This window comes from Schistocerca piceifrons, chromosome 1, assembly GCF_021461385.2.
Source record: "Schistocerca piceifrons isolate TAMUIC-IGC-003096 chromosome 1, iqSchPice1.1, whole genome shotgun sequence".
Classification (NCBI taxonomy): Eukaryota; Metazoa; Arthropoda; class Insecta; order Orthoptera; family Acrididae; genus Schistocerca; species Schistocerca piceifrons.
In genome coordinates this window covers 1,027,937,774-1,027,953,573 of record NC_060138.1, presented here as the reverse complement: position 1 = coordinate 1,027,953,573, position 15,800 = coordinate 1,027,937,774, and the positions used below count along the sequence as shown (strand labels likewise).

The following is a 15,800-nucleotide window of genomic DNA, read 5'->3' as shown; positions in this document are numbered from 1 at the left end:
GAACCTCACAATCTGTGTTTGACAACCTGAGCATTGTCTTTCAAAAAATGTTGTTGAAATTTTTGTAAGATATAAAACAGATGAAAGCTACCAATTATTCCTGTTTTTTTAATAGCAATAATGTTTTAGTAAGTGTGGTACACGTTTTAGAATATTGTAAGATCATGAGACAAGGTTTAAATAATATTATAAGATAATGATACAAGGTTTAAATGTAATAATTTTTATTAAAACTCTTACTGTGTAACAGAATTAGTCGTGAGCATTAAAATTTTAATTACTTCAAACTGCTGCAATTTATTAGAAAACACTTGTGAATATTACAACATAATTATCAAAATGGAAAAACAGTTTTTTACATTTTATCACAGTGACCTTACCTTTTATACACAACAGATTCAACAAAATAAATAAGATGTTGTCTGTACAAATACACACTCATGAAGTAACTGCAAAGTTAAATGCAGGATTTCACAAGCCATTATTTCAACCTGTACAATATCAGTCACACATAAAGCTTATATTTTATAACAACTTAAATCTAAATGAGGTTTATTAAAAGACCTAGTAAGTATGGTTGTACTACATAATTAACAGTCTTTCATGTTTGGTTCTGTCTTTAGTAATTCAGCATCACCATGATACATAGTCACTTTCAATTTTTTGTGGAATTCCCATTTACTTCATCAGCATTCGAACTGAGAAAGGGGACTTCTTGAGTACACTTCAGTAATATAGCAACAAACATAACTAAAATGTTAGCCCATCCTTATCACTCTCTTTACGCTACAACTGGCGTTCATCAGTTCGGGTAGAATTTATTTTTCGACCCAAATTTACCCGTGAATGATTAAAAAGTCCCTCAACATCAATTTATAGACAGTTCTGTTTCTAATAGCATCTAGAGAAGGAATGTGTTATGAGGAATGTTTCGTCAGAAATAGAATTTTAATTGAAAACAACTTTGAAGCTGCCCACTTCCAGCCCTTACCACAATGTGGAATATACCAAAAGCACAGTCGGGTAACATATAAATGAAGAAAGGATTGTTACAGTGTTCTGCATACTGTGTAAGTTGCAAGTGAAGATACAAGCTCCTAGTTTTCACTATCAGATGGGGACTAAATAGTGCATCCAATGTTTCTAGCTTCTCTACTAGCTGCATGAAAAGATAAATTGTCGCTTTAAGGGCTGACAAATATGACTTGGTCAGTTTTGAAGTACTTTATGTAAAAATAACTTCATGAAAGCAATTGAGTAAGTTGGGCTACAGCATGTAAATAGCAAAATTTCAAATATAACTTCATAAATGCAAAAAAACAAAAAAAAATACCAGTGTTTCAAGCTTAGAACAGAGTGCATGCAAAAATTATAAAGATTTCTACACTGCTGCTAGCTGACAAATTGCAAGGTGAGAGAAACTCTACTGCAGAAAAAGCTGCAATAGTAGATAAACTGCTTCTACCTGATGAAAATGTGATGCATAGTCTTTGATGAACTAAATGTGTGTTATATAAATATAATAAGATGTTGATATGAATGGAGTGGAGAAAGGTATTTGAGATCATACTATATAGTAACTGGTGATGGCACAGTAATCCAGCTACCAATGAATAATTTTATTGTGCTGTGCAGGGTGTCACATAGACTGTGATCTAGTAACTTTTTATAACCTTAATGTGTTTTTTATATGTTTTTTTCGCTGACAGTAGTCTGAACGCTAATTTTGTATAGTTCGGTGTAGGTTAGCAATTGTGCTTTTGTCTACCAAGACAGAGAAGAAAAATATGCCTTTTCTTTTTTGGCAGTGTACTGCTTTTATCACTAGGATTCAAAAGATTTCAGATAAAAAAAACACCACTCAACAATTTTTTCTGTTACGTGCTAAGGAGAAGTAACTGGTATAAGGGCTAGTCAGGAGGTACAGCAATAAGGGCAATATTACATTCACTGCCTAATCACTGATAACAAGACAAAGTATGTATTTGTGCTCAGAGAGTATTTCCTGGCTGTTTTATGAGAACGTGTTATTGCACGTTTGATGATTGTTATACGAGTACTGCTCTTTTGTGTGGATATCTAATGGATAAATCATTCATCAAGGAGAGTAGTTTCAGTATCTGGGGAGTAAACAAAGTTAAGTGGATCAACAGGAAAGCGAAGTACTTAGTTTTTGTAACCTATTAAATGCTGAAATTCCTCATTTCAGTTTTATAAATCTCGTGGATATCGTGTATAGTGAGGAATAAAGAACATCTTAGTGATCATTTGAAAGGTCTCTCCAAAAGAAGGTGTTGACTCTTCAGATATATTTATGATAGAGTTTATATAGGCTGGCGAACACGAACTTTCTTCTCGATGGATGCTGAGAGGAATCCCTCTGCCTAGCGTTATCTTGGATAAGCGGCTTCTTGGGAAAAGGAGAACATTGCACTATGGTGGCCACTGTATTGTAACCCAGAAAATTTCATGAACCAGTGCCTGCAGCTGCGTCTGCATGAGCAGACTTGCCATATTTGCACTGGACAAGGTCTGTTACTGCTCGAGGAGCGTGCGGGAGCTGCTGTTTGATGGCCCCGAGGGCCGCACCTACAGGAGGAGCTCTCAGCAGGACCAGCTGTCGACTGCGGTGTCGTCGTCGTCGTCGTCGTCGTCGCCGCCGCCGCCTTCGCCGCCACCGTCGCCTCGCGGCCGTCTCCGGCCGCCGCCCTGACGTCACAGCTTCTCGTCGCTGAGGCTGACCATGTTGTAGTAGGAGTGGTCGGGAAAGCGCTCCAGCTCGATGTAGTCGGTCTCGGCGAGCAGCAGCGGCTCCAGCATGGCGACCAGCTCGCCGAAGCCGGGCCGCTCCTTGGGGTTCTTGTCCCAGCAGTAGTACATGATGTTGTACAGCTCGCGCCGGCAGTGCTCGGGCCGGTCGAGGCGATAGCCGTCGCGCACGCGCCGCATCACCTCGGCAGCCGCCATGCCGGGGTACGGCGTCGAGCCCAGCGTCACCACCTCCCAGATGAGCACGCCGAAGCTCCACACGTCCGACTTCACCGAGAAGATGTTGTCGTACAGCGACTCGGGCGCCATCCACCGGATCGGCAGCCGGCCCTCCGACTTGCGCTCGTACACGTGGCTCGACATGATGTCGCGAGCGAAGCCGAAATCCGCCACTTTGCACACGTGGTCCTCGCCTATCAGGACGTTTCGAGCAGCCAGGTCCCGATGGATTATCTGCAAAAGAAAAGTCCACTTTTATTAAAATGGAATATGAAGCTCTACTCCATGTTTACAGTGAATCGGGATGAATGAAAGAGTTCTTGTAGGAACACAAATTTTTTTTTTTTAGTCCTCAAACAAACATCTTTCACCGCAGTTGTGGCACCTACAGTGGGCCTTTTCTCTTGTTTCTTTTTTTTCTTTTTCTAGGATTCCGTACCTCAATCCGTCAAGTATCTGCGCGTGACTATTCGAAATGATCTCAAATGGAATGATCAGATTACACAAGTAACAGATAAGGCAAACTCTAGATTGCGGTTTATTGGTAGAACCCTGAAGCGATGCAGTCCCTCAACAAAAGAAATTTCTTACAATACGTTAATTCGTACGTTAATACGTCAATACAGAGCACTGAAAGACCTAAGTGGAAACAAGGCCCCGGGAATAGACAACATTCCATTAGAACTACTGACAACCTTGGGAGAGCCAGGCCTAACAAAACTCTACCATCTGGTGAGCACGATGTATGAGACAGACGAAATTCCCTCAGACTTCAAGAAGAATATAGTAATTCCAATCCCAAAGAAAGCAGGTGTAGACAGATGTGAACATTACCGAACTATCAGTATAATAAGCCGCGGGTGCAAAATACTAACGCGGATTCTTTACAGACGAATGGAAAAACTGGTAGAAGCCGACCTCGGGGAAGATCTGTTTGGATTCCGTAGAAATGTTGGAACACGTGAGGCAATACTGACCATACGACTTATCTTAGAAGAAAGATTAAGGAAAGGCAAACCTACGTTTCTAGCATTTGTAGACTTACAGAAAGCTTTTGACAATGTTGACTGGAATACTCTCTTTCAAATTCTGAAGGTGGCAGGGGTAAAATACAGGGAGCGAAAGGCTATTTACAATTTGTACAGAAACCAGAGGGCAGTTATAAGAGTCGAGGGACATGAAAGGGAAGCAGTGGTTGGGAATGGAATGAGACAGGGTTGTAGCCTCTCCCCGATGCTATTCAATCTCTATACTGAGTAAGCTGTAAAGGAGACAAATGAAAAATTCGGAGTAGGTATTAAAATCCATGGAGAAGAAATAAAAACTTTGAGGTTCGCTGATGACATTGTAATTCTATCAGAGACAGCAAAGGACTTGGAAGAGCAGTTGAACGGAATGGACAGTGTGTTGAAAGGAGGGTATAAGATGAACATCAACAAAAGTAAAACGAGGATAATGGAATGTAGCAGAATTAAATCGGGTGATGCTGAGGGAATTAGATTAGGAAATGAGACACTTAAAGTACTAAAGGAGTTTTGCTATTTGGGGAACAAAATAACTGATGAAGGTCGAAGTAGAGAGGATATAAAATGTAGACTGGCGATGGCAAGGAAAGCGTTTCGGAAGAAGAGAAATTTGTTAACATCGAGTATTCATTTACGTGTCAGGAAATCGTTTCTGAAAATATTTGTATGGAGTGTAGCCATGTATGGAAGTGAAACATGGACGATAAATAGTTTAGACAAGAGGAGAATAGAAGCTTTTGAAATGTGGTACTACTGAAGCATACTGAAGAATAGATGGGTAGATCACATAACCAATGAGGAGGTATTGAACAGAATTGGGGAGAAGAGAAATTTGTGGCACAACTTGACTAGAAGAAGGGATCGGTTGGTAGGACATGTCCTGAGGCATCAAGGGATCATAAATTTAGTACTGGTGGACAGCGTGAAGGGTAAAAATCGTAGAGGGAGACCAAGAGATGAATACACTAAGCAGATTCAGAAGGATGTAGGCTGCAGTAGGTACTGGGAGATAAAGAAGCTTGCACAGGATAGATTAGCATGGAGAGCTGCATCAAACCAGTCTCAGGACTGAAGACCACAACAACAACAACAATTATTATGGGGAATTATTTTGGGGAACTACTTATAGAGCGAGTGGGACCTGGAAGAGATAGTCTGTAGGCAGCAGTGAAAGAGCCAACATTCAGAAGGACCATGCGATGTCTTGCCTGAAAATTGTTGCACAATAGCCTCAGATGACGACTGATGAATTCTTATGGCTTTGGTACAATTTGTTAGGCTGTGGTATGGATGTTAAAACGACGCCAAGAAGAATTAATTAGTTATTACTAGAATTGTAGAAGCGTGAACCATCAATTCAAAGTAAACATTTTTTAATAATTATTGTGTTAAAACATAAAATTTGCTTTACTCTGTTATTTTATTCCTAATCATTCACGTATGTAGGCTCCCTTCCAGGTGTTTCATTATTACAAGTAAACCAGTTATAAAAACATATGAAGTATCTCAATGCTGTATCTGAAATACACTCCCGGAAATTGAAATAAGAACACCGTGAATTCATTGTTCCAGGAAGGGGAAACTTTATTGACACATTCCTGGGGTCAGATACATCACATGATCACACTGACAGAACCACAGGCACATAGACACAGGCAACAGAGCATGCACAATGTCGGCACTAGTACAGTGTATATCCACCTTTCGCAGCAATGCAGGCTGCTATTCTCCCATGGAGACGATCGTAGAGATGCTGGATGTAGTCCTGTGGAACGGCTTGCCATGCCATTTCCACCTGGCGCCTCAGTTGGACCAGCGTTCGTGCTGGACGTGCAGACCGCGTGAGACGACGCTTCATCCAGTCCCAAACATGCTCAATGGGGGACAGATCCGGAGATCTTGCTGGCCAGGGTAGTTGACTTACACCTTCTAGAGCACGTTGGGTGGCACGGGATACATGCGGACGTGCATTGTCCTGTTGGAACAGCAAGTTCCCTTGCCGGTCTAGGAATGGTAGAACGATGGGTTCGATGACGGTTTGGATGTACCGTGCACTATTCAGTGTCCCCTCGACGATCACCAGTGGTGTACGGCCAGTGTAGGAGATCGCTCCCCACACCATGATGCCGGGTGTTGGCCCTGTGTGCCTCGGTCGTATGCAGTCCTGATTGTGGCGCTCACCTGCACGGCGCCAAACACGCATACGACCATCATTGGCACCAAGGCAGAAGCGACTCTCATCGCTGAAGACGACACGTCTCCATTCGTCCCTCCATTCACGCCTGTCGCGACACCACTGGAGGCGGGCTGCACGATGTTGGGGCGTGAGCAGAAGACGGCCTAACGGTGTGCGGGACCGTAGCCCAGCTTCATGGAGACGGTTGCGAATGGTCCTCGCCGATACCCCAGGAGCAACAGTGTCCCTAATTTGCTGGGAAGTGGCGGTGCGGTCCCCTACGGCACTGCGTAGGATCCTACGGTCTTGGCGTGCATCCGTTCGTCACTGCGGTCCGGTCCCAGGTCGACGGGCACGTGCACCTTCCGCCGACCACTGGCGACAACATCGATGTACTGTGGAGACCTCACGCCCCACGTGTTGAGCAATTCGGCGGTACGTCCACCCGGCCTCCCGCATGCCCACTATACGCCCTCGCTCAAAGTCCGTCAACTGCACATACGGTTCACGTCCACGCTGTCGCGGCATGCTACCAGTGTTAAAGACTGCGATGGGGCTCCGTATGCCACGGCAAACTGGCTGACACTGACGGCGGCGGTGCACAAATGCTGCGCAGCTAGCGCCATTCGACGGCCAACACCGCAGTTCCTGGTGTGTCCGCTGTGCCGTGCGTGTGATCATTGCTTGTACAGCCCTCTCGCAGTGTCCGGAGCAAGTGTGGTGGGTCTGACACACCGGTGTCAATGTGTTCTTTTTTCCATTTCCAGGAGTGTATTTGCATTCAGTATCTACAAACAGTGGATTAATTTTTAAAGTGCAAGTATGAGTACTGTATGATTTACGTAATAGAAATGCTGAAGTGAAACTTTGTGTAAGCATTGAAATAGATGTTTTCAGACAATTTTAAAGGTTTTAAACATTCTTACTCTAATTTGTGGTAATAAGTGAAGTGAAAGAGAGTAAATAAGTTCTGCTACAAAAGACGAACTTGTCATGGATAAATACTGAGGTTTTGCTAATTAAGATTTGAGCAAAGTTAAATTCCCTCAGTCATAAATGGAATACAGTAAAGTACAGAGAGTTATAAAAAATTGCTTATGTGGCTCAGTAACACTGAGTAGTGTTCCATAAAAATGCTGAATGTCAATGCAGAATGACCATACCCTACATTTGGCTTTTGACAGATCATTTGTTAAGGGAGAGGTATAAACAAAGTGTCTTAATAAATTTAAATGTGTGTATTATGCTAATAGAATACTTAAGTATTTAATTTTTTTGGTTATACAAACTGCCAACATAGGGACCCCATCTTGCAAACTTTTTTTAGTACTTAGTCATGATTGAAAATTGGTAGCATTTCTAGTTCAATACTATGTATGTATGTGGGCGTAATAGCTAAAATATTGCTGTGTCTTTATCAGAACCATATCCTGAAAAGTTATATTTATTTGTGAAGTTATGTTAGAGAACAGCAGGAAAGTAGGCCAAATTTAGTTGTCCTGCTTTTCTGAAACTTAACCATTTCTTTACCTGGATAGGCTACCGACTGTAAATCCATTAGAAAAACCGCTTAATGAACTTGGAACAGAAACGTCATGGATTCAGTATTATTCTAGTTTTACTGCGTTTCTTTCCAACAGTTAGGAAACTCTTAGGAAAAGAACTAATAGTCTCATTTCCACGTCCATTAGTCATACATCATGGTCAAATCCTGTAAAAGGGGTAACTTAATACGACAGTTGTGGAAAGTAGGTACAATTATGACGTGTATACTAAATGCGCAATTCCTGGGTAATAATGTTATATGTGGCTCTTCCCCCGACAGAACTATTTGTTCTGTTGGGGTACAGTGCTACCTCAGCGGGACCCGTTCCTGAAGTTCCGGGCCCTGCCGGTGTAACTCATCGTCCTCCCTCCACGCCGCTGAAAGCCGAGCGAGACCTCTTCCGTCATCTCCTCAGGACAAGGGATGGTTCCTCGCACATCGGCAAGTGGAAGGCAGCACCCGCCTCGCGTATCGAAGTCTGACCTCTCATCTGCTGGTACCTACGAAACTTCCTCAGTCCCATTCTGCGTTTCCACACTGCAGCCAGTGGCGGTTGCCTCCGCTGGAGCATCGTCTTTGTGGGTGGAATCCTCGTCCTTTGGCGGCTGATGCACAAAATGTTCTCAAGTCGTGAGAACGGCACCGTAAGCCGCGCGCAGCGGCGGCAGCTGCGACATCGGCACGATGTCCGCAGACGTTACTTGCGTAATCCGGCGCTGTAGGCGCTCGGACCGTAGGTGACCTCCTTCCCACATCCGGAGCAAGTTCTTGGTTGTTCACCGTAAATGACGATGGCAAAGCAGCCGCCGATACTGAGGTATGAGCGGACGTGTCTGAAGTTCAATTCTGACATGACGTATTCCGTTCAAAAAAATGGTTCAAATGGCTCTAAGCACTATGGGACTTAACATCGGAGGTCATCAGTCTCCTTGACTTAAACTACGTAAACCTGACTAACCTAAGGACATCACACACATTCATGCCAGAGGCAGGATTCGAACCTGCGACCATAGCAGCAGCGCGGTTCCGGACTGAAGCGCCTAGAACCGCTCGCCCACGGAGACCGGCATTCCCTTCAGACAGGGTATGTCCGGAACTGCGTCCATCTTTCTACGACATGGCTATGTACCATGATGTAAGGTCGAAGAGCCGACTCGACTTCTTCTGCTGGGAGTTCAAATAGAAGTTTAAATATCCTGATCGTGCGGAATACCAAACAAGCATGATCCACGTCCACAGTACCCACTTTGCCATCAGCGTCGCAGAAGCGGAGGCGCTGTTTCGTTTCCCGAAGATCCGTTCGCATCTTGCTTCGTTTTTGATTTCTTTTTGGAACGTAAATTTGAGCGTCGATTTTTTGTATTGGTCCGCCATGCTGATCTGTATGCGAAAACCAGGCGGCGCGAAACGGCCGAGTACTGAGTAAACAAACAAGAGCGCTCATTCTGCGGCGAGGACACAAACAACACGTCCACATTGCTGCTGTGCCAAACGAAAACCGCTCACTTCATCTATCTGGACACATTTCCAGGAGCAGCCCAACTATCCATGTCCCGGTGTGTATTGTCCCTGTTATCTCTCGTCATTGCCTTCCTATGGCATGAAATACTGCAGTGCACTGTGGTACAGTATTCGCCAAGAAATATGGATGACTGTAGCAACCGTAAGTACGGTGTTCGTTGTGAATGCCATTGGTTGTGATGAGACATCAGAATAATGAGGAGGTTCACAGATGAGGTGTTATTAAAAATATCCGTGAAAATTCCCGCAAAAAACACTCAGTTTTGACTGTCACTCTGAAAGTAGTCCCCTCCCACTTATACGCAATCCTTCCAGCGATTTTGTCATTATTGCAAACGATGCTGAAACTGTAATGGCTGAATCGTGTTCAGGCTCAGCTGCAATTATGCTTCAATCTCTGCTAGTAAATCAAAAACGCAGCTCTTTCAACTTCAATTTCATTTTGGAAAAGAAATAAATCGTAGGTGTCTAGATCAAGCACCGTGTGGTTCTAGGCGCTGCAGTCTGGAACCGAGCGATCTCTACCGTCGCAGGTTCGAATCCTGCCTCGGGCGTGGATATGTGTGATATCCTTAGGTTAGTTAGGTTTAATTAGTTCTAAGTTCTAGGCGACTGATGACCTCAGAAGTTAAGTCGCATAGTGCACAGAGCCATTTGAACCATTTTCTAGATCAAGCGAGTAGTTTGGTTTGGGGACAAGTGTCATGTTGTTTTCTAAGGAATTCCTTCACAGTGAGCAGAGTGTGTAAGTACACTGCCATGATGGAGCAACTGAAGTCTTTGCTCTCAATCTCTCAGACAGTCTGTATCCAAAATCTTTCCTCAATCTTCGAAACACAACAGTAGAACTTCCTTGTGACTAACAACTTGGAATAAATTTCTTATGGATAATTTGAAGGATACAAAAAAATTTATTTGCATTGACTTTGGGAAATGGCGGTGGTATTTCGTATCACTGGAAATGACATTTCAGAGTTGAAAGTTTGATGATTACGACAATGAGCAAGGTAAGGAAGCAGGTGGAAATCTGCGAAGACTGAAGTAAATTTTTAGTAAAGTGAGATTGGTGACAACCGCATCGTGATCGGAGCTTAAAATCACGAGGTATTTGAACTTTGATTCAGTGTAGTAATCAGAATTCACGTTGGCTGGCAGCGGCCATGAGAAGCCACCGTCGTGCAGTAGGGAGAAGGTGAGCACAAATAAAGTGACTCAACATGGCGGTAGTTTAGAGTACTGGCGGCGGGAAGATAGGAGGGCTGACGTAGGAACGGGAAGTTAGTTCGCGTATCATTCTGAGAGCGTCTTCACTGGAGCAATAGAGTTGAGCCGTTATGGAAATGATTAATATTCCTGAAGTGGACTGTCTGATAACAGTGCACCCTAAAAATATTAGCAGTGGGGATGAGAGAAGGCGCTCGGTGTTGGAAGAGGTCAGACGTGAGTCGAGCGGCAGTTCCACCTCCATGACATCATCAAACCTGCTTTGAGCTCGCATCGAGTTAACAATACCCGATCAGATACAGTCAGAGGCATTGAACTGATTTGTGTTGATGAAGGGTAATTCGATTGTGAAGGTAAGAACACTTTTCAAATGGTTCAAATGGCCCTGAGCACTATGGGGCTTAACATCTGAGGTCATCAGTCCCCTAGAACTTAGAACTACTTAAAGCTAACTAACCTAAGGACATCACACACATCCATGCTGCAGGCAGGATTCGAACCTGCGATCGTAGAAGTCGCGCGGTTCAGGACTGAAGCATCTAGAACCGCTCGGACACAGCGGCCGCCTAGTACACTTTTAATTATGAGTATTTTAACGATATTTTTGTAACAAGCCATGCACATGATTAACGAGGTCTGGTTTCCGTGGTGTTAAGAAGCATCCTTGCTGTGCCTAGATATGAACCCACTCGGTTTTACGCTAGACCGAGTTAACCGAGTTCTTTGCGTAAAGCGAAATCAACTGAGTAGGGACGACGAAACGGAGATACACGTTCAACGCCATTCCCTCTCTCACGTCTGCGCAGATTACGATTCAGTTCGCAGCTAGCCAGGCGATGATAATACAATAGTCACAAGCGTGGTGGGTACTACATAGGGCGAAACTTTTGGGCTTTCGCCTTGAAATTTTGAATACAGGCTAGAGAAAAACCTCAAACATATTGTATATGTTTCGACGGCAGTCGGGTGATCGTAAAGTAGCTTAATTCCTGTTTACGAGCATAACTGGGTGCCACGCTACAAGCAACAATTTCGAGTCTTTTGACACGAAACTTTGAGGAGGCTGATACACCCGGAATATGCTGTAATGGTTTTTCGGTGATCTGACGATTTTAAGATAGCCAAATGCATCATCATGTACATAAGTGGTTGCTGTGCTAAAGGCCGCTATTCTAAAATACAGTAATGAGACACCCGGCATTTGCTCTGAAGATTTTGACGATAATCGGATGACCTTGAGGTAGCCATTCTTGCTCGAGCAAGAATGGTTTAAAGTTACCGCTTCATCATCGTTTCCACTCATTCACTTTGTACTCAATTATCTCTGAGCTGCCATGATGCTAATGTTCTGTATAGATCCACTTGTAGTTAACGCTTACCAAAGACTTCACTGATGCTGACCGAACAAAATAACACGAATTATTTTCTCAACTAGGGGTGTCGACTTCTAGCGTCTCTTCCCCCTGAATATTAAACACACATTTGACCCCATGATTTATTTCCTTCGGTGCTCCTCTGGTATACAGGTTGACTAGTAAAGGACGCAGACTGCATCGCTGTCTTAGGCAATTTTTTATACAATCTCACTGTTTCCTCTTCGTCTTCTAAGCATTTATATTACTCGTCTTTTGCTACATTTTTAACTTTTTTCTGAGCATTTCACGCAACTTGCATCATTTCAGAACGTACAACGTTCCTCCTTGGTAAACACATCCTACGAAACTGTCTTGGTTACTTTTAAAGTCTTGCTTCCATTATCAAGTGTAACGTCATAACATCTTCCCTTCCCCTACTGACGAACTGTTAGTCTTCCAACAGATCCTAAATTTTCTTTACATCATGGCCAGTAGCTCGTTGAGCTGTTTTGTACATTACTCATGCCAGCAACTTGCAGCTAGCTGTTAAGCTGATTATGCTCCAGTTCTCAGATTAACTCTCCTTACTATATTCCGTACTGTGTGAATGACGCTCTTTTTGGAGTCTAGTGGCATGTTTCCTTTCTCACAGATTTTGCACAGTAAGTTGAATAACAATTTAGGCACGACTTCTCCCAATTATTTTAGAAATTATACTTGAATGTTATCTATAGCTTCTACCTTGTTTCTTCTAAAGCTCTGTCAATCTCTGCGTATACACACTTTCCTCCACGTTCACAAGTGGGATTCATCTCGCATCTAGTTTTTGACTCCTTGACTGTCCAATGATGATCCCAATCGGGCACACGTGGCAAACGCTAGAACATTTTATTTCATTTTTGACTTCTCTAAATTCTGACCACTGCCTTTTAGCAATGTAATTTTACGATCTATCACACTTTCCTTCAGATGAAGACACCCCTAGTAGGTTTCGAAACTTAGGTCAATGTACATATCAGTTATGTGCAACCGGTTGGCTATGTAATCCTATGCTGAAATTAGCAGACGGTTGCTCAGTAATAGCCATGTTCAAAACCGTATTATTTCCATGTATTCGCAAACACAGCTTTGAAATTATGAAATAGTCATACAAAGGAACAGGCATAATGTACAGCGTGGTGCACGATTAGTTGACACATTTTAACACTGAATAAAAATTGTTCCTCTAGTTACATTAAATTCGAATATTGCTCCAACGTATTTTGTTCCACGGAAATGTCGGCAAAGGTACTGTTGCTGCAGTACGACCAGTCTCTTGTTTCTCAGTAATCGCTTCCCCATGACCGAGCATGGACGCTTATCTGTCTAGCAGCGTGTTAAGGCAGTTCTCCTTTACACTGAACTGAAAAGTGTCAGAGCGACGCGAAGAAGATTAAGGGCAAAATTCTACAGGCGATGGGCTCCATCAAGGAACACAGTTCTTCGATTAACGAGAAAATATGAAGACGTTAGATTTTTGGAAAGGTAATGACCTATGGCACCGGAATACATGGCAGCGCTACAGGTCGAAATTCAATCCGTTCTAAACAACTCATCTGGGGGCCAGCAAAGCAAATGGGGATACCTCGTTGTTCTGTGCAAGCACTTCTACCAGTGAACAAACTAGAGTTGACTGGAGTATTCATTATGGGCACAAGGAAAAGATTGCTCCACAGACTAAATTTATTTCCACCTCAGTGGAACAGCAAACAAACAAAAGGTTCGATTTTGGAATAGAGAAAACCGCAAAATGTTCATCTTCATGAAAAAATTACGCATTGGAAAAAGTCACTGTATGGGTAGTTCTATCCAGTCATAGCCTAACCGGACCAGTGTTTTTCAATGCAATTGTCAATGCTGACTAATACAAGACGAAGTTGGAAAATGACTTTTTGCCACAATTTCTTGCCACCACTCTTCCAATGAACGCAATGCCTAATATGGACAATGCTGCACCAGATTTTCTACAGGAAGCATTCAGCAATCGTGTCACGTTCCATCTTTACCCGCACCGCCAAGAGATGGAATTCTTTTGGCTTTCAAGTGTAGATTTAAAACCATAGTTCTTTTTGTGGGGTGGGGGGTTGTATTTGAAGGACAATTTGCTCCCTTTGAAAGCACAGAATATTATGGAAATATGTGCCCAGGTAATGCAACTGTGCAACGAGATATACGAAGATTACTGCCGCAAAACTGCGAGGAACGTTTACACTCACCTTCGCGAAGCTGCAATGTAGCGCACATTGAACACGTAGTGAAATTAAATGCATTTCCATACTACCTGTGTGTAAAATTTGAAAATTTTAATTTCAGAAATAAAAGTGTTGCGACAAAATTAAATGTGTGAGCTATTAATGCACCACCCTGTACAGTATTTAAAAAAAAAAAAAGACAAAGATCCCGGAAAGTTGAAAGTTTCTGTACGCTGGCCGCAGCTACTTCGCGTGTCTACGGTGTCTACAACGAGATTTTGTAAACGTCTCTATGGCAACGCCTTTTCGTAGCTCTATAGACGACGATTGTTTTTGTCTCCAGTCGTTTGCGCTTCAAGCTGTCAAAAGCGCTGGCAGGTGTCAGAGATTTCCTTAAGTTGAATCGACTGTAACAACGTCTTGGTAGTAAATAATAAATATATTAAAAGCACTCACTGACTGTTCTCTCGGTTCTTTGTAGAATTTTTTTACACATTATTAACAGAAACATGTACAACACTGATGTAATTTTCTACAATATTTATTATTTATTACGCAAAACGATTTTCGACTGTTACGTCATCATCAAGTACAAAGACTGTAAAATCTTTGATCCAACAAAATATCACTACACGGCATATTTATCTTTGTACCAGATGATGGCGTTACAGGTGAAAACTGGTTTGTGAAATAGATAATAAATCTTATAGAGTACGACACCAGCGTTGTGTGTTATTTCACTCATCAAATACATGAAAACTTGACGCACGTTGCGGCATTTTTCACGTTTCTCAGTGTTTACGACGTATTTCTTGAACTGTGTGTCGTACAAGGATATAACTTTGTAGGTACACTCATCGGCGTATGTGAATACAACACTCCTGGCCATTAAAATTGCTACACCACGAAGATGACGTGCTACAGACGCGAAATTTAACCGACAGGAAGATGCTGTGATATGCAAATGATTAGCTTTTCACAGCATTCACAAAAGGTTGGGGCCAGTGGCGACACCTGCAACGTGCTGACATGAGGAAAGTTTCCAACCGATTACTCATACACAAACAGCAGTTGACCGGCGTTGCCTGGTGAAACGTTGTTGTGATGCCTCGTGTAAGGAGGAGAAATGCGTACCATCACGTTTCCGACTTTGATAAAGGTCAGATTGCAGCCTATCGCGATTGCGGTTTATCGTATCGTGACATTGCTGCTCGCGTTGGTTGAGATCCAATGACTGATAGCAGCATCTGGAATCGGTTGGTTCAGAAGGGTAATACGGAACGCCGTGCTGGATCCCAACGGCTTCGTATCACTAGCAGTCCAGATGACAGGCATCTTATCCGCACTGCTGTACTCAACGACGAACCTGGGTGCACGAATCGCAGAACGTCATTTTTTTCGGATGAATGCAGGTTCTGTTTACAGCATCATGATGGTCGCATCCGTGTTTGCCGACATCGCGGTGAACGCACATTCGAAGCGTGTATTCGACATCGCCATACTGGCTTATCACCCGGCGTGATGGTATGGGGTGCCTTTGGTTACACGTCTCGGTCACCTCTTGTTCGCATTGACGGCACTTTGAACACTGGACGTTATATTTCACATGTGTTACGACCCGTGGCTCTACCCTTCATTCGATCGCTGCGAAACCCTACATTTCAGCAGGATAACGCACGAGCGTATGTTGCAGATCCTGTACGGGCCTTTCTGGATACAGAAAATGTTCGTCTG

At 43.2% G+C, this 15,800-nt stretch overlaps 1 protein-coding gene across 1 annotated transcript in view; it reads right to left on the bottom strand.

Annotated features, from left to right (window-relative positions):
• Positions 1 to 255: 255 nt before the first annotated feature.
• The window catches only part of LOC124796174 (tyrosine kinase receptor Cad96Ca), a 463,689-nt gene continuing 448,144 nt past the window's right edge, over positions 256 to 15,800 (bottom strand). The window contains exon 9 of the mRNA XM_047260268.1: positions 256 to 3,222. Coding sequence (XP_047116224.1) covers positions 2,716 to 3,222 — 507 coding nt within the window. The 3' untranslated portion in view covers positions 256 to 2,715. The remainder of the gene's footprint in view (positions 3,223 to 15,800) is intronic.